Source organism: Ixodes scapularis, unplaced genomic scaffold (assembly GCF_016920785.2).
Source record: "Ixodes scapularis isolate PalLabHiFi unplaced genomic scaffold, ASM1692078v2 PGA_scaffold11__112_contigs__length_91849675, whole genome shotgun sequence".
Classification (NCBI taxonomy): Eukaryota; Metazoa; Arthropoda; class Arachnida; order Ixodida; family Ixodidae; genus Ixodes; species Ixodes scapularis.
Window position 1 is genome coordinate 33,655,557 of NW_024609837.1, and position 23,148 is coordinate 33,678,704.

General features: G+C 49.0%; 1 protein-coding gene across 4 annotated transcripts in view; it reads right to left on the reverse strand.

Annotated features, from left to right (window-relative positions):
• Window positions 1-22,888, reverse strand: part of LOC8050710 (tudor domain-containing protein 1) — a 36,087-nt gene extending 13,199 nt beyond the window's left edge. For 2 of the 4 annotated variants that reach the window (XM_040503572.2, XM_029973110.4), the window contains exons 1-12: window positions 22,712-22,805; window positions 16,650-16,778; window positions 14,623-14,707; window positions 10,042-10,082; window positions 9,778-9,976; window positions 7,986-8,085; window positions 7,324-7,474; window positions 5,986-6,093; window positions 5,795-5,872; window positions 5,188-5,650; window positions 2,070-2,343; window positions 387-843 (exon numbers count right to left, since the gene is read on the reverse strand). In XM_040503572.2, coding sequence (XP_040359506.1) covers window positions 387-843; window positions 2,070-2,343; window positions 5,188-5,650; window positions 5,795-5,872; window positions 5,986-6,093; window positions 7,324-7,474; window positions 7,986-8,085; window positions 9,778-9,976; window positions 10,042-10,082; window positions 14,623-14,707; window positions 16,650-16,697 — 2,004 coding nt within the window. In that variant the 5' untranslated portion in view covers window positions 16,698-16,778; window positions 22,712-22,805. Of the gene's footprint in view, window positions 1-386; window positions 844-2,069; window positions 2,344-5,187; window positions 5,651-5,794; window positions 5,873-5,985; window positions 6,094-7,323; window positions 7,475-7,985; window positions 8,086-9,777; window positions 9,977-10,041; window positions 10,083-14,622; window positions 14,711-16,649; window positions 16,779-22,711 lie in introns of all 4 variants that reach the window. The other 2 variants (XM_029973109.3, XM_029973108.3) reach the window with 2 other exon arrangements.
• Between the last annotated feature and the right edge of the window lie 260 nt (window positions 22,889-23,148).

Here is a 23,148-nt window from a genome sequence, read left to right on the forward strand (position 1 = left end):
TGGTCTAGCTCATTAGATTTGAGCAGCAATCTCCTTATCGGCGACATAGGGAACAAAATCCCCCCGCGGCCCCACCCCAAGAACCGAGCAAGGGGCCCCCCTTTCTTCAGGTGTGGCCCTGGGCTCCAGCCTCCCTAGCCTTCCTAGCCAAGTTGCAAGTGCGCAAGGTAACCTCGACCTCGGTACAAGGGTTGACGGCTAGAAGCAACAATTATTAGCTTCCCTCTGGGAAGGAGGCTTCACTTCCTTCAACATCTACCATCTATGTATACATCCCTGCGAAATCCGAGCACATAAAACAAACAGTTTACTAGTATTAACGAGAAATTGTCAGTGTGGCGGCCCTAGCTTGTTCCCCACACCACATCGCAAATCAAGATACTCACGGGCTTGACTTCTTCGACTGGCTCGGCTGGTTTGGGCTTCGAATCGACTTTATCCACCTTGGCAGCCGCCTTGGGAACGGCCAGGGGCGCGGCCGGGGCCTCCCCTCCCAGCCCCGAATCCCAGGGGGACAAGGTGGCCGTCCCAAGCGTCTTCTGGTCGTCCTCGCAGACCAGTTGTCCGTGCAGCACGGCACCGTCGCCGGCCGCCGCGCCCACGGTGAAGGAGAGGGTGGCGCCCAGGGGCAGGGACGTGGCGTCCTTGGCATCCAGCCGTGCGGAGGCTGCACCCACCTTCAGGTGCCTCTCGTCCAGAGGCACCACGCGGGTGTTGGCCTCTTCGTTCCCGTAGTCCACGTAGCGAACAGTGTGACCGGCAGGGGTGGCGCGGGCCACGCAGGCACGGTACCAGCGCCCGTCCTCGAGCGATTTAGACGCCACGTAGTCCCCGCTGGAAATACTGCAATGCCGAGGGCCAGGGTCAATAGATCTCGTGCTCGAGCATGTGACGCTACTATAGACCACCACGCTGTTTACAAACGAGTCTGCGCTCGCCCACGGTGCATGCACAGAAACGTCACAGCCATGTGTTTGTGAGTAGTCTGTTAAAACGTAAGCTGACAGTGCGGCGGAAGCTATGTGATTGTTGGGCCAGTCCTAGCACGTCTACTTTTCGTCATGTGATCATGCTCCCACCCATACCCACGCGCAGAGTAAGGTTTGGCGATGAAAGGGAAGCGGTTGTTTGACCCGACAAGCATGTAGCTACTACGACACCAGCTTACGGGTGAAGTGGCGAGGCCATCTTTGTTCACTCGAAACAAATTTGACTTTTAAGGATCATTTTACGGCGAGAGCTCTTATAGCAGCATTGAGGTTGGCACCTGCCTTGGGCTGGAGCAAAACATCCGGCTCTTATGAAGATAGTTTCAATGATAGCTGATCAAGATCGTCCAAAAATGATTTCCACGACCCAAGCTGGATCCCCCGACAAACCCGTGGCATGCCAACGTTCGAGCCTATGTCCGCGCCGGGTGACACCTGGTGCGTTCGATTTATCTGCCCCTCCTGCACTAGGTGCACACCGCCGTACTTGATTTACAAGTGCAGCCCATTTCAAAACATAACCAGAAAAAAAAGAAATATATATATATGTAAGCTTATTTATGCTGACAAAGGCTGGTGAGCACAGAATGCGTGATAGGCCTTCCAGAGAAGAAGAGAAGGGCGCCTGAACGGCACTGCAGAAGATTTGCTGCCATCTCAGACACACGACGCGAGATAGTGTGGCATGACGGGAGAGGCCGCCAGGTGCGCCTTCACGCGCTTCACAAACAAGTTCACTTTTGCATTCCCAGATAGCTCAGTTGGCAAAGGGCTTGGCTCACAATGTCAAGGAGGCGAGTTTGAATCCTACCGGAGGACGGAAGTCTTTTTATATGGTTGCCTATGGGTGTAACACTTTATTGTCACTTTACAGCCGCTCGTTACAGCTGGCCTCACCAGCCGGCTGTTGCACTCCGACGTTACCGAACTCCATGAAAATTGGCTGCTAAAGCACATTCTGTGTCAATATACTTCTGTGCACTGCGCCACACTTTTCTGTACCGATGCGGACAAACTGAACGAGCCCACCATTGCAACCAGCAGACCGCGCGTCCCAGCAGTGCAACTGCAGCCACTCACCCGCGCGCAGGGGAGGCTCCCTCGGCCATCTTGGGGCAGCGCTCGTTGAGCTCCTGCTCCACCTCCAGCAGCTGCGTGGTGACCCCGGGGTGGGCAACCAGCACCCAGATGCGGCCCTCCTTGGACGCCGTCACCTGCAGCATCAGCGCCTCCCCGGGCTTCGCCAGGCCCAGCACAGAGGCCAGGCGGCGGGGCGCCGGGGCAGATGGCGGAGACGGTAGGGTGCTCTCGGCCAGGCCCTTGGCAACCAGGACCTCGCTCAGGCTGGGGCCATCTGGGGAAGCGCACACACGCGCGCGTCAATGCCTGCACCTCGCCACCCATGCAAAGAGCAAGTCGCCTGCTACTTGCGCACGAGTCGTCAGACCGACGCCGAGCTCCGATTGGCTTTTATTGACAGGATAGTGGGTAGACCTCAACGCTAGATGCCTTGAGGTCTACCCACTACAGTGTAGACCGCATATAACGTATGTCTCGGGAGTCGCGAAAATCTGCACTATAAGCGGTACCGCGCTATAACCAAAACATCAATTTTTCAGGCCAAAATACATGCCATGAAACAACTTACCTTTGTAAAAGAATCTATTTTATGTTAGATGCAAAATAAAGCTTAGTTTGAGGAAAGTCTTTATTTCACCAGACTAGTACACTTCTCTCTCAAGTGTGTCACACATTTTGAAAGAAATGAGCGGCTTTTGCCTGGCGCAGCCTTTTAGCGGCGTCGCGGGTTGCGGACGGACGTTGCGAGTGTTCAGGATTGCTAACCCTAATCACTTTTCTCCGGAGATGAAAACGCGTGAAAATTCGCATCCTTCATACGTACGCGCCAGTAATACCTGAACTTGAGCACACGCATGAAATGCGCCAAACAAGAAATCCGGGCGATGTTCGAGGACACAAATGCTTAGAAATCACCACTGTAGTCGAAGTAAACAAACACGACGACACGGGCGTTTCTGCCGTCTTGAGAGCGCCGCCACGACATCGCCGCACGAGTAGGTGGATCTTCCCTTCTAGTACTACGTGCTGGGTTATCACAGCGACACACAACGAAAATTCACAGTCAAGGATAGCGCTTTTACGCAGAACGATGAGATGAACGCCGTCTACGACGACGATCACAACCGACGCCATGTTTGCGGATAGAAGCAGCCGGCCCGCGACCGGAGAGGAGGCATGCAACGCGCGCGAACACTTCTCCTCGACCTGCGATTGGTCTGTCGTTGCGGTTGTTTGTTTCTTTGTTTCCAACGCAGCGGAGGCAGCGGAGGGACGCACGCACGTGAACGACACGTGCGTGCGTCCCTCCGTCGCTATGGCAACTGAAGCCTCTCTCTTCGCTTCTCCCCGCGAGTGCAGTTTGCGGCTCGCGCCGTCAGCGCCGTTATCTAGTGTCGCACAGGGAAGCGAGCTCACTGCTCCGGTCGTCGGCGCGGTCGGCGGGCTGTGCCGAAAACCGCACTATAACCGGTATTTCCCTTCGCGCGCCTGCATTTTAAGCGGTATGTAATTACATGGAGTTCTATGGGAGGTGAACCGGTGGTTTAAAAAAACCGCGTTATACCCGGTCCTGCACTATAAGCGGTTACGTTGTAAGTGGTCTATACTGTATTTCTTTCAGTCGGCCAATAAGAGCTTCTCAATCTGACGTCATCGTAACCCCTGTGCAAGAAGCTGACAAACTTGCGGTATGCATACGATGAGAAACAGAGGGAGAGGAGGATGCGAGAGCACCCAGTGACGTCGGAGCACCGAGCTCCGATTGGAAGAAGAGTGGGTAGGCAAAAAGGCTAGCTGCCTCGGGCTCTACCGGATGTCTCTTCCCAATCGGAGCAAACAAGACCATTGTCTGCTCTTCGTGAAGTCTAGCACTTGGCATTCAAACGCAAGACACGCCAAGAGGAGCAGACGACGCTGTTTTCCAAGTTCAAGTTTAATTACTCCCAAGAACATCTGAATGAGAAGTTAATAGTTAATTATTTCGGTGTACATTAAATGTTTGGATAGCAGCACTATGTAGGTAGTTCACAGTAAACATGTTAAAAAACAAGAGGCACGGGAGCATAAGTGGTCACTCCACCAAAAACATCTTGCACTTAGGGCGAAATAGAAGTGTTTTCAAGACGCGAGTTCCAGTCTTTGATGCATGGGGAAAGCGGAGGAAATTTATGTCGATTAGTCAGCAATTGTAATAGTTCAATTTTGAGTACATGATCACACTGTTGAGATATGTATAAATGAGGATGACAGTATATGGAGTTTAGGTGTGGCAGGTTGCAGTACATATTATGAAAGAAGCACAACTGAGTTTCCAATGTGTTGACAAAGGCGAAAGATTAGATTCCGACTTGAGTTGTGAAACACTTGTCACGGGCGAGTATTTGTGATAAGAGCTCGTAAAGTTGTTTCCAAGACGACCCTTCAGAGGCGATGGTTGCGCACTCGTACAAGAAGCGCAGCACCTAAAATGCTTCAAACAAAAGCAAGGATTACCTTACCTCTGTGGACAGTGAAGAACCATCGTCAGGCTCTGACAATGGCGACTAGTGCATGGCATTTATTTTTGTATTGGCGCGAGTTCCATAAAACCTGGTCTATGAGATATGTGTTCAACCTTCATGGTTTTACCTGTGCGGTAGAATCGGCAGCCATTTACCTTTCGAATATCTGAGCTAAATCTGCCTGCACATCAGAATCGGGGGCGAGTTAGAATCGTGCAAACACGGTACCAACTTAGTCTGGAAACAATGTATTTTTGCCAAATCTTTAGAAAAAGTATGACAAAACTTCGGTTGTGCCGAACTTTTGACTGGGCGAAAGTTCGGCCAATCACTAATGGAAAGCAGTCCCGAAGTGGCAATGCGTCGCAAGAGCAGGGGTACCATTCTGTGACGGTTGGTTGTAGGAATGCTGACCAAAAAGGAGAGTGAATGCAAGGTGTCATAACTGTATGCCAATCTATGTCTGCTTTGGATCCTGTCCACTGTCTGGCTGCAGTGACTCTTAACAGAACAAGTGCTGCCTTGCCCCCACCAACAGAACATCGACAGGCAATGACACGGCACTTATAAGACATCGGGCGAAAATCGAGGGACCAGTTTCGAGGAGCTTTACGCACCGTGGGCACGAAGCTCCACCTCGTGCTTGCCGCCGGCCACTCGGCATGCCCTGGCCATCAGGCGCCCCTGCATCAGCGTCGCCAGCTCCAGGGTGGCACCCTCGCCCCATCCGCCACCACCCTTCGGCCGCACCCCATACAGCCCGCAGCGCACCGCCTGCTCCGGCAGCTCCGCGCAGCCCTCGGGCAGCGGGCACGTCTGCGCCGCCGCCACGTCTGCGCTGTTGCCGTAGTCCACAAAGTAGACCGTGCAGCGCCCGTCGCGCAGCGTTGCCACTCGTGCCCGGTACCACTGGCCGTCGTCCTCAAACTGGGCGGCGCAGGCGGACCCCGGGGAGGGCCGGTAGGCACCCCCCGTGAAACACACCGCTTGCAGGCGCGCCTGCAGCTCGCTCAGGGCCGGCAGGGAGGAGGCACGCTGCAGGAACAGCTCCGAGAGGTCCGTACCGTAGCAAACAGTCACCTGCGCAAAGGACGGAAGCTGTCGTGTGCTGTCTCCCGCGATTGCCATGGCCCTTCCGCCTCGATGCGCCACCACGAGTATGTCGTTAAAACCTTGCACCGAGAGGATGCGTCCCTTGGGAGACTACGGTGGAAGACCCCTTACCTCGACAGACTCGTCCATGGGCAGCGACGCTGGCTCCAGCTGTACTGCCCTTGGAAGCTCGGCCCTGACGGGCGGGCCCTGATGCGGGAGAGGAGACATGAGAAAGACACCTCGTTGAGCGACCGACAACGCATGTGCTGCGTTGCAAACCAGCTACAAGAGGTATGGCAAAAGGAAGAAAGACAACATACTTTGGGTGTGAGAAAGGCTGCCTTCGCAGGCATTGCAGGATTGGCACCGACCCTTTCGTCGGATTTCCTCGCCTCGCCAATCGGCTGTTCCCTGGCTGCGGGCAATGGCTGTGGCGTAAGGACGCACGAGTCAGCTCCAGTGTTCTATACTTTGCTTCACCATGCGATGGACCACAGATGTTACGAGCCATCCCACCCAATCCAACGCTGCTGAGCATTTTGCGCGACTCTGCTCCATGTGTATCGATGCGCCTATCAAGGTGCTCGTGCAATGCTCGCATGACATTGGACTGGCTCCGATGGCACGTACAGTTGTATATCGTTAATTCGAACACGCTTAATTTGAAATTTCGGTTTATTCGAACTCACGCTGTGGTCCGGACTACACTATACATATTTCAATGGGCAAAAACGCCCGATAATTCGAACGCTTAAATGCCTGCGCCGGTTAATTCGAACATCCTGCGCCGCCAAGCATGCCTTCAGGAGCGGGCTAACTCGGCCTTAGGCTAACTCACGCGGCACCGCCTCCAATGTCTCCAGTTCCAAATAACCATGACAACCAGTCACGTAATGACCTTGAATGCTGCGATGAGCAGTGCGGTGCTAACTTGCACGGTGACGATGCTGTGCCGCTGCTCTTCGGCGCGTTTTCAGCAGGAGTGCGACAGTTCCGTTTTTTGCCCTGCACTCGCGCACTACTGCGGTTCGGTGCGTTTTCGGCGGGAGCCCGACAGTTCCGTTTCTTGCCTTGCACTCGCGCGTTGCTGCGGTTCAACGTGTTTTCGGTGGGCACACGACTAACGTTTGCTGTGCCGCTGCTCTTCGGCGTGTTTTCAGCGGGGGTGCGACAGTTCCGTTTCTTGTCTTATACTCTCACGTTGCTGCGGTTCGGTGTGTTTTCAGTGAGAGCGCGACTGACGTTATCTCAGAAACACAGCATCATGAAGAGCACTCAAAGTGCTGAACAAAACCGCGCGCTACTTCTCTTGCCAGAAGAACTGCGGATACCGCGTTAGAGCTGGTCTCTAAGCTCCAAGCTTGGAGACCACGACTGAGGAACCGCGCACAGGCACGCATTACTTCCCTTTGTGATCGGTAAAAATACATGTCCTGGAACTCGTCACTCATGTGTTAGCTCAGTGCACATGCAGCCCAACGCAGTGCTACACGTAAGTACTCCATTTAGTGAGCTTTCGTTAATTCAAACTTCGTTTAATTCAAACAAATGTTTGGTCCCCCTCGAGTTCGAATTGAGATTTGACTGTACCACCCCGCGGTGCATCACAAAGTGAACTGAAGTGTAGAGGCGGGATTGCGACAAAGCAGTCTCCTCACTGTGGGTTTCGGACTGGGCAGCTTTGTCTTGATGGGGCCGGGCGTCTGTCTCTCCACCGACTGGGACTGACCCACCTGGCCACATGGGCGTGCCTGCGTCGCCCCTTGTTTTTCGTCTGCTGTTGTCCGCTGCTGCAAAGGGCTGGGCTGCCTGTGGGAAGAATGCAGTCGAATCGAGCCGTTCCGAGGCAGATCTGTGCAAGTTAACGCATCTTCCTTTCAAGGAGAACCCTAAACTATCTCAGTTGGTGCCAATAACCGGTCTACCAAACCAATCTCGGTTGGTGCCAATAACCGGTCTGATGTACCGAGGAGCACATCTTTCACCAGGGCATACTTGAAGATCCACTGGATGGATGGATGGATGTTAATGGCTATACCCTTTGTAACAGGCGGTAGCTTGCGCCACCTAGCCCAAGTCTAAAAAGACAAACATACGATTTCTCCCTCCTTCTAAGCCCATTTCCTCCCCAAACTACTACCAGGCAGTGTGGAATATCACCAGCATGACCTTTGAAAGATCAGGAAAAACAAAAAAAAACAACATCACTAACTGCCTCTTCCCCCCGGCGAAGGAGTCGCCAATTTTCCTCTTGCACACTCGCAGCTCACTGCACACCGTTACCAACTGTGTGCACCAATAAATAGAGCGTACCGCTCACCCTTTCTGGACGCCGCAGGTTGTCTGGTGCGAGGGCCAGTCATCGAGTTGGCACTTGGCACTGCAGTAGAACACCTTGCACACTGGGCACCGCTTGTTTGCTGCACACATTCATTCACACCTGAGTTCCACCTACACAAGTGCCAGTTCACCTTCATTGCACTCAAACAACCAATCACTCTTCTTAGGGACACAAACAGACATCAGGTCAAGACAGCACATTTGCACAAAATCCAGAATGCAAACCTTGTCGGGTTTACCTGCAGCAACAAACGCGACTGGTCGTCCGAGTGAAACCTATTCGACCACCTTCCACAGCTTCCCGCATCGACTGCTGCAGTTGCCAGGTGACAGCAGTTTCATAATGAACAGGTGTCCCTGCCTTCTCATCTTTAAGTTTCAGTCATTTAATGCCACCACACCTACTTGAGTTTACGAGAGTACCGTAACATCCCGAGTCATCACCCACCCCCCTGCCACCCGAAATTCATAAAAAAAACTGGGGTGGGTCATGTCTCGGTGGGTAAACACAAATGTAAAAAAATATGTGAAAAAAAGAAACTTCCTTTTTTGTGCGTATCTAGCGCGGCTGCGGAAGAAATGCATGAAACTCAAAACTCAAATTAGTTTCATTGTTTTATTAAAAAAAACTGCTCATAAAAGAATGTTTTACTATCGTGAAGTTCGTTGCTTGCATACACACCATGAACACTGCCGATCAGCATACGGCGCAAACATTTGTTCCGTGAAAGCACATTACACCACTATGTTCTCCTCGTTAGTTAAAAAAAAAAAAAAAAAAGTTTACAAGAAATTAGAAAAACTAACCAGGCACAACGAGCGAGCGGACTAAAGAAGCGATGAAGAGCAATGCAGATGCGTTGTCAATGGCAAGCTCTTGTGCAACTTTCTTGTTTGGTGCATTTATGTGTGCATTCGTGAATGGCGCACTATCAATGCGGGTTAAGGCGGTGTTGCTGTGTGGTGTGAACGGCACCACGAACACTGAGCTTTAAATTGGACGCTCTGCAAACGTCTGCGTGCGGCATTCCAGCAAAGCTTCATTTACCCGTCGGCTTTGTCTTAAACATAGCAAAACCGGCATCGCAACCTGCCAGAAGAAGAAGAGAGTTCGCGGTGACCTTACTTCGGCGGAGAGAGACCGACCTTACACTTCGCGGTTACATTCCCAGGATATGGGGTGTTTGCTTACCTCGTGATCCCTGGACGGGTTACTGCTTGTGCTATCTTTGCAACTTTATTGTTTTTTGGTGGGACGATTTTTTTTAAAGCAAAACAAACTTGTTTTGTTATCTCCATCGCTTACTTTTCGCACAGATACACTGTACTTTGAGGTTGCTCGCGGAGGAAATGCGTAAACAAAGAGAGGTGTCTTTCTCTCCTTCGTTTTACTTTGTCACCGACGTCCTTCAACTGTAAGGTCCGCAGCCGCGTCATTCGGGCAGGATGAGTGTTTGCGGATCGCGGAGTCAGCGTTGGGGTATTTGAAGGGGTGGGCGATGTCTGTTTTCTTGGAAATAAATATTGGCCCAAAAAGTGGGCTGGGCGAAAACTTGGGGCTGGGTGATGACTCAGGATATTACAGTATGTAAACCGAAAAACGCACCTAAAATTTGCAAAACTCGGCAAATGAAACAAAACGCTGTGGAACGAGACTGGAACTGCACTCGCCGTAGACAACAAAGCGAAATCAAGTTTCCACACAAAAAACCGGATGCTGTGAGTAGCAGACGGCAGTGCCCTCGCTTGAATGGTACACAAGGCAGCCTCACCCTGCGCCTTGCAGACGAGGCACCTGCGCGGGACGGCGGACTCCCTGATCCTGACCGTGCGCGACCGGTCCCCGGTGGCATTGACCACCACCTCCAGTTCGTCGCTCGTCACGCCATTGTGCCTGGCCAACCCGCCACTCGCCAGGAAGACCCGGCGCTGGCCCGGCCTCTGCCCGACCTCCACCCGCACTCCCGTCAGCTGCGAAAGCGAGAACGGGTCGCTCCAGCATCCAGTCGGACTCCCGACGTTCGCAATTTACTCACGTCATCCAGCGTGAACCTCGGGCATGGCAGGAGTCCCCTTCCTGCAAGACGAAAAAACCAACTGAGGAAGGTGTTTCATTTGGAAAGAGGACTCCCCCGTTTGAGCTGGTCGAAAACCTCGCTAGGTTAACCGAACAATAAACTCTCCAACATTTCTTTTTTTTAGGGGCGAAGCTCCTTATGGTCTAGCCTTGTCCATCCATCCGGCGTCCGTGCTCACATCGATTGCACTGCCTCCGGGATCGGCCCACTTAAAAAAAAAAAAAACGTACGCCCGCACGGGGTTCAAACTCGGGACCACTGCTTACGAGGCAGACGTCTTAACCACTACTCCACACTCCAACGTTGCATGTAGCCGCTCAACGTCTATACAAGAGAGGGTGCTGCGGTCAAATGCTCAACTGCGTATATAACCACGATCCATACCACACACTCTTTTTCTGACATGGACCGTTGACTTAAGTGGTGGAAATGCGTTCCCACGGCTTCTAGCGGATCCAAGCTGATCTGCTAGAAGAACCACTGGCTCTGCATTTCACCGACCATAAAGCAGTAATAATGAAGTCGAAACGCGACCCAGAACACAGCACTACCTATGAGCAATAAAAAAAAAAAATTGGCACCATCAGCCCTACCTTTGAACAATAAAATCAGTATCATGAGCACCACCAGAGCTTCGCCCCAATCAAGATCACTCACCACGTGGAGATGCGGCCTCTTTTTTTTATGTATTTGTCTAGGGCACAAGCTCCACAAGACAACCTTCATAAAAATAAAAAAAAAATAAAAAGAGCATTATTGATGTTGAGAGACAGATTTTGAGGTAGGAGTGGTTTCGAAACATGCTTCTATTCGAGACTGCAATCCCGAAACAGAAGCATGTTTCGGAACTGCACATACAAGTATTACAACACAAGATTTATGGAAAAATTCGTTTTGCTTCTGGGAAAATTTGTTTTACGATATGAGTGTACTATCTATAGTCCGCAACGGGCTCAGAATTCAGTGCGCGATTCGTATCCATCTCGAGCTTTCTGCCTTTGGTAACCCTTCGTCGCACGTGCAGTCGAAGCCTGATGGAAGGCAACAAGTGCGTAATGGAGGTGGAGCTTCCACTGAATTCTTAGCCCATACCCAACTATAGTAACCTAAAAAAAAAAAGAAAAAAAGAAAAGGGTTTGGTTTTAGTCTGGTGTTTTTCTTCAACGGGGCAACAAACCAGCAAAACCTTGTTCAGCCCAATCAGTCTGGCTCAGTATCTGTTTTCATCTACTTACTGAGCGTTAGAGCCAGCAAACAAGAGCGTGATAATACAAAAGCAGGAGTATTCCAAATGAATAGGAGGAATATCCCGACGCAACCGCGGTACAAAGTCACCAGGGATGTGTTCACGTGTCAGTGTAAATTACGTAAATTATAAGCCTCATTTTAAAAAAAAGTTCTTTTGTTTTTGTTTACATCAGGTTAGGTTGAAGATACTACAGCTTTACACAACGAAAGGTCATGAAAATGCAGAAACGAAGCTCACAGTCGCATTCTTTACAAAATTTCAGTATAGGAGCTTAAAAAAAGTGGCTCCACACATTAATTCATTATCCAATGAAAGTTTTTCTGAACCGAGACTTTATGCCAAAAAGTGAAATTGAGATAAAACGTGCCTAAAAGCTCAGAAAGCTGCAGTTTAAATGGTGCCAACATGTCCTAAATCATTTATTCCAGAAAATATACTTTAGTTACAGTAGTGAAACTCACAACATCCATCAGGATATTGCAATTTTAAGGTAGTGTCCCCCCTCAATATAATGAATGCAATGAACAAAAATAATCGGTGCAAGAGCTCTTATATTTTAAATATTTGGAAATTGCGAAACCACATTTTTTCTAAGAGCGAACAAAAGATCTAAATTTTTAAAAATATAGAATGATATGTTCTAATAAAACCTTGATAGCTGCATTCTACATATCCTAAAGCATACACATGCAAAATTTGGTTCTGGTAGGACACTATTAAAAACAGAAGATCTCCTGCACGAACTAACTGTAAAGATGCCTCAAAATTATGAAAAGAGAAGAACACGTTCCAGAATTACCAAGTAACATTACTTTTTCGCAGCGGAAAAGAAAAATATATATATATATATATATTTTTACAGATATTTTGCGACAAATTGAATGTACAGAGGAATGCAAATGAAAGGAGACAGCTTGACCACTTACTGAAATAAATCAAATGGCGAGCTCCCATTCAAAGAAGCGCACACTAAAATGGCTCGAATTTATGCCTTTCTGGGTCACCGGGAGGTCTTCAAATGCAAATTGGACTGATTTCGCTATCATATTCGGTCCTCATTATTTTATATATAAAATATGAACATTCAAAGATAATAAAACACCCTATATAAACGAGATCACGATTTTGGCGCAACGTTGCCGCCAACGGTTAATCTTGGTACCGCAACGGTGTCATCGTAAACGACTCAACTTCACCACGGGTGCCTTTATTGTTGGCCATTGTCATATTTTATTAGAATGGGCCCAAACTAGCCAGACTGGCTATTCGCCTCGAGATCGAACCGTATCGCCACCGTGCGGCCGAAATTGGAAACGCGCGAAAGCGGGGATACCGTCGTGCGTCGTCTGCTACGGGTGCACGCTCAGAAGCATGGATCATGACGACGCAAGCCCGTTTAAGGCTGAGCTTGACATTCCTTATTAAATGTTTTATGTTTTTGTTGCCGTTTCTTTTACTAAAGGTTGTGTTGTATTGTTTCCCATCCGTAGAAATTCAGCAAAGCGATTATTATTAAGTCGGAAGCTTCCATAATCTTAAAGTGTGATCCCACATATTTTTGTTATCTCGCACAAACCGTGGCTTTCATAAAGCATTGAATGTTGGGTGGTTCTGTGGTTTGATTAGAAAATTAACCTGACTGATCGCTATTCTTTAATAGACTAATCAATCAATAAATCCGTATGTTGATTTTTTGCCGGTCATATTGCGTGAAAGACATTAAAACTATACATTTTTTTTACTGGTTTTACTATGTCATATATGGCATATTGCATTCCCATTCTAAACTTCACGTTGGGAGTCCTACATAAATACGAACACGGGAAGCCTTTTAAAATTAATTTTTTTAAAGTTATTATTTAAACAGTATAATCACCCTCGGTGAAATGACAAGCACGCTGAAGTGGTTTACCGTGCAAGCCAGTGTCACAAAAGAAATAAAGACGTCAAAAATATTAAAGTAGGCAATTTTTACTCCTTGTTGACTTTCTCCAGCACAAGGCTCCAATTAACCGGCAAAAAAAATGCAATTAAAGCATTACTTGAATAATCTGAAAGTTAATCTATGAACTGCCACGTTAGGTGAAGGTGGAGGGTGATCGGAAAGTCTCGTGAAGGTCGCTAGCCCTCATCGGTAAAAGAGTATCACTGCGGCCGATGCTGCCTGTGTCATGGTGCGCGTCGTTTGTTGGGGTTGCAGAGTCTACTGTGTTTGAATACAAGATTATTTAGCCGGAAATTTATAGTATTAGCCTCTTGACATCTGCGGCCCTCACCAAGAAAACTGAAGCGGGTGAACCCAGACTACCGAGAAAAACATTTAATAACAGCAACATTGCTGCGTTGCTCGGTTACACCCGTTTATGACAGTCACGGCAGATATACTAGAACAGTTTGTTTCACTTGTTTCAGTTGTCCTGCCAACCGTGCAGTTTGCAGATCTTAACTAGAAGAGACACTCTCTCCTCATCGCAACGCAGTAGATTTGTTCAGACTCCAAAAAACTTACCCACACTATGGCACAGTAAAAGGGCAGAGGAACTAAATAGCATGGTAATTTCCAATACAGCGCTAACTTATCTTCATTCTAAATATTTAAATTAGTGCAAAAGCTAGAAGTTAAACAAAAAAGCATAGAAGCTGCGATTTCACAGCCCACAGTACCAGTATTATGTTATCTGGGTTGGAATTTATTGTTTTTTCTTTATTGCCACATTGATGAACCGATACATCCATTTTAAAATAAACAAATATTTAACATAAATATTCCAGGTCAGCCGGAGACAGGCATCAGTCGTGGTGATCCATGCCTTCCAACGTCTGCCTAGAGCAGACGACGTACCCACGGAAGGAATTATATAAATTTAGGCCGCACGCTGGCAACACGATTCAATCTTCACTGAAGCACCGAAGAATACCGCATCCTTTTCCGCTAGAATTGTTTTCCCATTGATAGTATGCGACAAAATAAACGCAAGAATATACGCCGTCTCGCGCGCGAACGTGGAGAGCTTATGGGGCGGCCGTTCTCCTATCCCCGTTCTGATGACGATGATAGCGCGACCGTAGCGCCACCTCTAGGTCGATCTCGAGGCCAATAGGTCCAGATGGTATATTTTATTAACTCGTAATATGCAACAACTAATAAAAATCATTGATTACTTTTGCAGGCAAAGAACAAAAATGCTGTGGCAAAGGGGCACGTGCCCTGATGCCTCGCCTGGGAGTCTGTTGCTCAGCAGCCTTTGATGCTGCTGGACGAGTGTGGTGCGCACTCAACCGAAACTTACTGGGGCAAACCGACGGTGCAGGTGGCGGCGGAGGGAACGTCTCTCCAAAATCCGCAGCCACTTTACGCCGGATCTCGTCGAGCTCCTGCTGCAAGGGGGGTATCACGACGTCACTAACTTCCCGGCAACGGGAACTTTACACATACACACAGCAGACGGTTGGTTCAAAATGCTTTACATTTTGAGCCACGAACACACTTGACATTGCTATTCTAGCTGCACGCTACAATGGCAGATCAGACTAGGTGCCTTTCGAAAATGCGCAAAGGTACCTGCAGGCAATACTTCGGATTCGTACGGAGCCTTATTACCAAAATGCTTGAACTTAGGTTGCCTAGGAATGCCGGAATCAACTACAGTAATCCCTCGTTATAAGGAAACCACCTTTTTTTTAATTATCGCTTTTATCAAACTTCAACGTGGTCCCGACCGAAATGCAGACATTTTTAACAGGATTATTCAAAGTATCGGTGGCTGACCACGCTTATTGCGAAGGCCGCAGTGCCAAAAGCATGCAAGCCTACATGGAGCCGAACGGAGACCCTAGCGTTCCATCCTCCTTCTTCGACGAAGCAAGCGGCAAACAAGAAAACGGAGTAGACGGGTGACTGAGAGCAGAGCGCAGCTTCCGATGCTGATGCGCCAACGTGGGCAGGGAGCAGCAGGAGCAGTGTCCACGTTCCGACGCTACTCACGGTGCTCACGGCCGATGCTGCGCGACTCCTGTTGGAATCGGGTCAAGGGAGTGATGGAGCCTGAACAAGATCACCCCTTCGGGAGCCCCAAACGCGCGCACTACATGCACACGTGCGTCGTACGGAAGATTGGTATTGTATACCGAAAGTCACTCAGATCTGCGATGTTGAGGGAAGTGGCCCACCCAAGTCCGAAATCGCCAAAGAATTCTACATACCGGCATTGACTGTTCAACAATGTCCACCATTTTGCAGAACAAGCAACGCATATTGGAGGGGTTCGAGAAGCGTCTCATGCAAGAGAAAGCGTGTCCGCGACCCGAAGGTGAAAGATCGCACACTGCTTTGCGCAAGTCGGATTTTCTCCCGCAAGCATGCTTGCCGAGCCGGCGCATGATTCCCTGAGCTGCAACGTTCTCTACAGGAGTTTTTGAAAACATGTTGGCAAAGCCACCGAGGACAACTTTGATTTGCTCGTGCTAGTCAATGCGGGCCTTCCCGTTGTCGCTCCCGTCACAGATGCTGCGATCGACCTTGCGTGCGGCCAGAGTAAACATGAAGCAACGTCCGAGAGGCACGTAGGGAAACGCCGACAACTGCGGAGACTCGAAATACCCCCCAGCTGCTTCCAAACAAAGTGGAGTGCAGCAGCAGTGACAGTGTTCTTGCAATGCCTGAAGCAGTTCGAGAACTGATGCCCGGATGAAATTATAGGCAAACTCCACGTATCTATTTCTTTTTGTTTTTTACTCGGTAAAGCTATCGCGAGATGTTCATAACCAAGGTTTGTTTGATTAAATATACGGTCAGAGTGTTCTACAGTGTTCCTGTCCACCTTCAAGGCTGCTGGCACTGTTTTTTCTTAGCTCTCGCTTTTATGAAATTACCACTTATATCGATTTTTTTGCCGTCCTGCTAGCTTCGTTGTAACGAGGGATTACTGTACTATCAAACCATTTAGTCTTAAAATTTATTAAAAAAAAAACAGTTACACGTTCGCACATTTCGTTTTTCGAGCACAAGCTCAGTTCCCCTTTCTGGTGCCTCGCCGAGAACCGTCTCTTTATTCCAATCGTACCCCAAATCAAACTGGGCGCTCGGGGCCATCAAGGAGTCGAAGCAGATTTGAAGCATTTCGAGGGCCTTTTATATTCCAGGTTTCAAACTCAATGACACCCTGCGATGCAGTCACCAACTTGCCCAATGTTTAGTGGTTACCCCGCAGTCCCCAACACCCGGTCTGGTGTTCGGTTCATCTACGACCGCAGGGATGGTCACTCCTGCTCCAACAAATTGCAAACAAAGTGCTATAAAAGGAGAAAAAGGTCCTACCTTCTGCTTCGGATCCACTGCCCATCGGTCAGACAGCAGCATCGGCATTTTCGTGCTTTCGTCCCTTGTTTCTGCACCGCAATCCCCAGACGAGAGGAATTCTGTCTGAAGCACAAGGGCAGAAACGACCTGAGAAGCAGAAAATTTGCAGAAAAGATCAAGTCACTCCCCCAACTCTCCGAGGTGCAAAAGTACCCTGCGCTCTGGTCTTCTACACGTCTTGTTAAGATTCAGAGCGGTCAAATATGTTTCCGACTTTCAAAAGTGACTGAGGACTGGATGATCTCATTACCGCCACGGTCTAAGTAAATAAACCTGCACATTTTTTTTTTTGTAAGGATAAGAATAAATATTTACAAAAACAATGCGTGTGAAATAGACATTTTGTCCCACAAGCACGGGAGGGCGAGAATAAATTAATTACCAAATATAATGCCGCACATAATCTATGCATTATTTCAAAATTTCGAAGAGGGTCTATTGTGATGACTGTATGACAGTTCGACAAAATAAAGTCTACTTAGTGAGCTTGGCAATGACAGGTAAGGATCTTCATTCGGGGCTTTGGCTCCTTCCGGCCCGCCGAAAAATTTGCTGCAGCCTCCCATTTTTGTCTTTAATCGTCCCAAGCCCGTATTACAATCATTAGCATGCACATAACAGCATGCCATTGTAATTGCAAATTTGTAAGCATCGCTTTAGCTCTTATGTTTTGATGGATGCAGAATGCCTCCTTAGTTCCTGTTGAAGAGTGATTTGTCAGATATTAGTAAAAAAATATACTTATTAAAGTAACTCTTCCCAACCTGCACTTCCATTAACAGGAAATGTATAAATGCTGGTTCGAGTCTAACAGCACTGCGTCAATCATAGCCTTCATAGCACAATTCAAAGCCAAGATAGCCAATAATAATGCAATTAAATGCAAAGGTGCACGCGAGCTGAACAAAAATGACGATTCAAATTTTCAAGATAACCGGTTTTCGTAACGGCTTGTTCACACTGTTGCATTCGAGCGAAACTGCAACCATTTGCGTCTCGTTAAGACTTCTTGTGTTGAGTTGTGGTGACACTTAAGACGAGCTAATGGGGAGGCGCTGTGCTGCACGGCGCCATGCAGTCGACGCAAATGTGTGAACCAGCCTTAACGGTGTTGAAGCTGGGGACGATACTGCGCATTCCGATTCAAACCACCATTCACACACCCCTACATCTCTCCCTACTCTATCAGTTTTTGCTTGTGCACACGAAAAATGAACACATTCCGAGTGACTGCGCCCTTAATCCGACAATTCTGATCATATCAATGGTCAAGCTTCCCACATTAAAACAAAAACTGCTTCGGACTCTGGACGCCTTGATGCTAGGCATGCGGACTTTTGCAGCTTTCACATTGTTTTTTTTTTGTTTCTGCGAGCAGACACGAAACGACTTGCTTGGCAGAGGAAATTCGTCTAAAAAGCTAAGCTTTATGTACAGTCAGCATGAAATGAACGCCGGAACGCGTGGCCATCGATAAAGGCTGCTCCACCTGGAGGGCCCCTGAGAACTAATGAAAATGCACCTGGGTGCGAGGGTGCGAGTCCTACTAAGATGTCCTCAACCCTCGCGCGGGGCGTCTGGGACTTCCGCGTTTCGCCGGTAGCGCGCTGTAAGCGCCGTCACTCTGGGTGCTTTTCTGTCGCCGCACTGTCACCCGGTTAACACCGGGCGACCGCTTAACCTGGCTATAGCACTTTACGAGAGGCCCTGCTGAGACAGGGTGATGAATTTATTCCGCTCTGGAATCGATACTCCTGGCATATCGGTGGTTACCAAAGAGAACGTCAGCAAGCAATTCCTCGCTTTTTAAGATTCGACTGAAAACCTCGCACAAAAACCTGGGCATGGCTCATAAAAACCGAGTCATCCACGACTGTCTGTTGCAGCTTTTTTTTTTTTATAAATAGCATGGTTGTGCAAATAAAGAAATTTTATTTTGCATTTATGACGTCCCACTGTTTCTTAGAAACCGCGCGTGGCACGCTGTTCACCAAAGCCCCAGCGTGGTTCCGGTGACACGTCATCAAGCACTACGGGTCTTCTGTGCACGAAATGTTTCAACTTTCATTTCGCCCTTGCGATACACAGAGCGATAATTAATGGCAGCGCTGAAGAGATATCGCTGGAAATCCGGTACTCAAAAGCGAGTGAGTGCGTTTTGTATCTGATGTGACGGCGCTTACAGCGTGCCACCGGCAAAAGTGGAACTCCCAGACGCGCCGCGCAAGGGTAGAGCTCATATTAGTAGGACCCGCACCCTCGCGCATTTTCATTAGTTAGTTAGTTAGTTAGTTGGCGGTACCTAACCCCTTTTGAGACAGGGCGGTCAGCAAAAGTTCAGATTGCCGACACAGGTAAAAGTTTTAGTTCTTGTTTTGTTTTAGCTTTTCCCACTTTTGGGACACTTTCACTGGTTGGCGATCAGACAGTCTGTCCCATTCAACGAAAATGCGCTTGGTTGTTAGTGAACTGTGGGCTCCTTCCCCGAATCCCAGCATTTCGGTAATCCTCTCTTCGCTGGTCGCCCAGGGCGGTCGACAGTGGTCTAGAGCAGGGCACCACAGCAGCATGTGGAAGACGTCCTCGCTTGACTGCCCGCACAGATGACAGGCTGTGTCGGTGTCTCCGAAGAGTTGGGCACGTCGGCAGTTTGTCATCAGCGCTCCTACTTGTGCCTGAAACAGTAGCGCGCTTTCATGGTCCCCTCGGTAGTGTGTGCAGGGAGACGGCTCAGACTTGTGGAGCGCGTAGATGCTCTGCTTTTTCCTCACCGCTTGTCTCCAGGCCTCAAGTTCAATCGCGTTCACCTCCTCTGTCACAGCCTTGAACCATCCTTTCTCCGATGTGGCCTCATGTCACCTTGTCCCTTTGCTGTACACAGAGTCGAGCCTGGCGATGGTGTTTGACCAGTTCGTCCTGCTGCTGCGGTATCTAACGTAGTGCAATGTCCTTTTGGTGTACGCTTCGTCTGGCATGTGGATCAGGCGCCCGAGGTATCCGAGCTTGGCCCTTGCATCCCGTTACTTGAATGTCGACCAGGCCATCTCTCCCGTGACGGCCAGGTTTGCAGTTGCCCCGTTTCCGCCCAGTGCCCACTTCCCGAATTCCACTTGATGGCGATCCAGTGTCTTCAGGGTGGTCTGTTGGAAGACCACTGCGTCGTTAGCATCGGTGACCGCCGGTACTGCGACACTCTTCCACAGTGCCCTCGCAAGGGTGTATGGGTTATAACTTCCCTGCACCCAATTGCCCAGCACGTCGGTTCTTGCCCCTCCTGCGAACCAGAGTTTCCGGCCACCACGACAGTGGGCACACACAGGTCAAGATACGGCCGCGAGATTATCGAAGCCTTCGCTATGCGCCATTCACCGCAAAACATCGGGTCCCCATCGCTTTGTCTCTCCGACGCCGACGTTTCCTTTCTGCGTCCGGAGTTGCGACAAACGTAGGCGCCTTTGAAGTAGGGTCGCCCTTCCCTCCTCAAGGTCACTTCCCTTATTACCCCCCCCCCCCCCCCCTTTTTGACTTCGGCGTGCGCTGCCGGCTAAAAACATGTTTCTCTTTCCCTCCATCTCCCTCCTCTCTCCACCCCCACCCTCCTTTCCTTCTCTGTCCTCCTCAACCCTTCCAACTCTGCGCGGTGACTGTCGCGTTCGGTGACGGGCGTCAAAATAAATGTATGCTGCCAGTTGGAGAAACGTGTCGTCCTGTTTTCGTCCTCTATGTTATTCTCCACAAACACCGTAACTTAACCAGCACGCTCCATTTCCACGAGACCTGCATTCCTTGGTATGTTCTACTTCCACCTCCTGTACTCTAAACGTGTGGTTAGGCTCGTGAACATTATAGCCCATCCACTTTGATTTTTCCTTACTGAATTTGAATCGCTCTTCATTCCCAATTCGAGTGCAGATATCGAGCATGTCTTGAAGGTGAGTTTCATTCTCTGATAACAGGAGTATTTCATCAGCAAAGGCCAGTACTGGAATATAAGTTGTTTCCATGTCATTACTGGAGGTAATGGTTGTGAAAGAAACACCCTGCCCTTTGGCTTGCAGCTCCAGAATGAGATTGTTGATGTAGATGTTGAACAGGGTTGGAGAAAGGGGGCAGCCTTGGTGCAGACCCACAATCATGTTCACCTGCCCTGATAAATGTTCTCCCAAACTGTATCTGGCATTGCATCCGGCGTACATGTTTCTGAAGAGCGATACTGTCTGAACATCCAGTGCCATCGCTTCTAACTTCGTCCACATCTTCTCATGGGGCACTGCCTCATAGGACTTTTCCAAATCAAGGTAAGCCAGATAGAGTGGTGACCTATCTAGATTTTTTTAGCTCTATTAGTTGTGTGACAGTGAATATGTTGTCGCTGCCCCGCCGGTTCCTACGGAATCCATTTTGTGCCTCGCTGAAAAGATGGGCTTTCTCACAGAGTCTCTGTAGTCTGTCTTGCAGAATTGATGCAAACAGTTTGTAAACATTACTTAGTATTGTTATCGGCCTGTATGAGTCTAACGATTTCTTGTCTTTATCTTTTCCTTTGTAGATTAGTTTTATTTTGGCTTGTTTCCAGGCTTCAGGAATAGCATTTTTTGCCAGCATGTTGTTTAGAAGGTACCTTAGGTGCTTTTGTGCTACCGGTTTAATCTTTTTCAGGAACTCGTTGGGGATGTCGTCTGGACCTACTGCCTTTAAAGCTTCTAGTTTATTAATATGTCTCTGCAGTTCACCGGGCGCTATTGGTTCAAGAATGCTGCGGTCAAATTGTTCCTGAGGTCGTAGGGATGTTTACTCCTGTGTCCTTGGTTTGTTGTAGAGGGAGGCTTGAAGTCCCTGAAAGTATCTAGTCATTCCCTCGGCAATTTCTTCTTCAGTGGTCCATTGGTCTTCTCCACTCCCTACCGTCTTGTGTTCAAAGTCCTCGTGTGGTTGGAGAGATCGCACATATCTACAAAAGCAACGGCTTTTGTTGTCGCTTTCTTGTAGGGCTTGTTCGTGTTTCGTGATTATCTTCGGAATTTTTGTCGCCACTAGAGATTTTACTTTATTCTTCTGTAGCTCGTAATTTTCCCAGTTTTGCTTTGCCATGCTGTATTGCTTTTTATTTATGGCCTTTCGATGTTCTCAGGGGCCCTCCAGGTGGAGCAGCCTGTATCAACGGCCACGCGTTTCGGCGTTCGGGTTTCATTTCATGCTGACTGTACGGAAGATATGGTCCCTGAGAGGACAGCAATGACAGGGAAGTCTTTCGGTTGTGACCCGCTTCCGCCGAGAGGCCACTTCGCGGCGACAATCTGCGGCGGCTTATTACAAAAATGTTAACCCACTAGGCCCACCCGTAAACGCCATTTCGCGGTGCCCGAGTACTTCGTGTCATTCGGTGAACCGCCCCCTCAATTGGCTCCGCCTTATTACAGGCCCGCGACATCAAAGCTCCCGCGAGGTTTCTACTTTCGACAACACGTTTGCCTCTCGTGAGCTGCACGTGCACGCACGAGCAGCACAATGGAAGGCAACGTGTTGGCGTTGGAGGCCGAGACGCTTTGTACTTCTTGTTCAGTCAGTCGAGACGCAGAAATATAGGCTGTCGTGGCCAAACAAAAGGCTGTCGCTGCTACCATCTTTGCACATTTCAAGTTTATTACCCGAGTTTACGTGAAATGAATATCTCGACCTCTGCAAGATATCACCATTTGGAACGTCCCCGTCAAAAGTGTGTTTGCAACGGGCGTCTGTAAAAAGAAGGTAGATTAAAAAAAAAGTATATAGGGTCCAAAAATAATGTTCGAGTTCAGCATAAAAGCGCAAAACTACCGGGTCCTATGTGTGTGCCTCTTTGCCCTTGTTCAGTTGGCGCAATTTTAACGGTGTCAAGGAGAGTTTTCGTTTGACACAGTGACCACCGCGCTGTCAAGCCCAAAACACGTGTCCCACAATTTGAGGAGACAACAGAACTACCCAGTCCTTCCGAGAAAGCTTGCCGCGCATACGAAATGTTTGATAAGGAACGAACTTACCGTCACCCACCAAGGCGCTTCTTTTTACGGGGCTGAACTGGCTGAACACTGAAAGACCGAACTCGACAGCGAGTGGCTCGAACTGTACTCGAACTATGCGACTAGGGCTATGTTCCAAATCTTACCCGAGTAATCTGCCTCCCACGTCAGCGGGTAATACCACGTGACATCGCGAGTAAACGATCCGCGACTCGATTTTTGGAACGGCCAGGATAATCACCTGGATACTACGCGGATTGGCTTTGTCTTGGGCGACGGCAAAAAGAAAACACAACAGCGATGGCAGAAAATAGCAGACGATCCTTTTGATCATGGAGAAAGCACCCGAAGAACGGTAATGTTAAGACGCGGTGTTTTTTGAGGTGGATCCACCAGCTCCTTTTACTCACCTTCGTTTTGAGCTGTATATTGAGATCAAAATCACTTACTCCTTACAG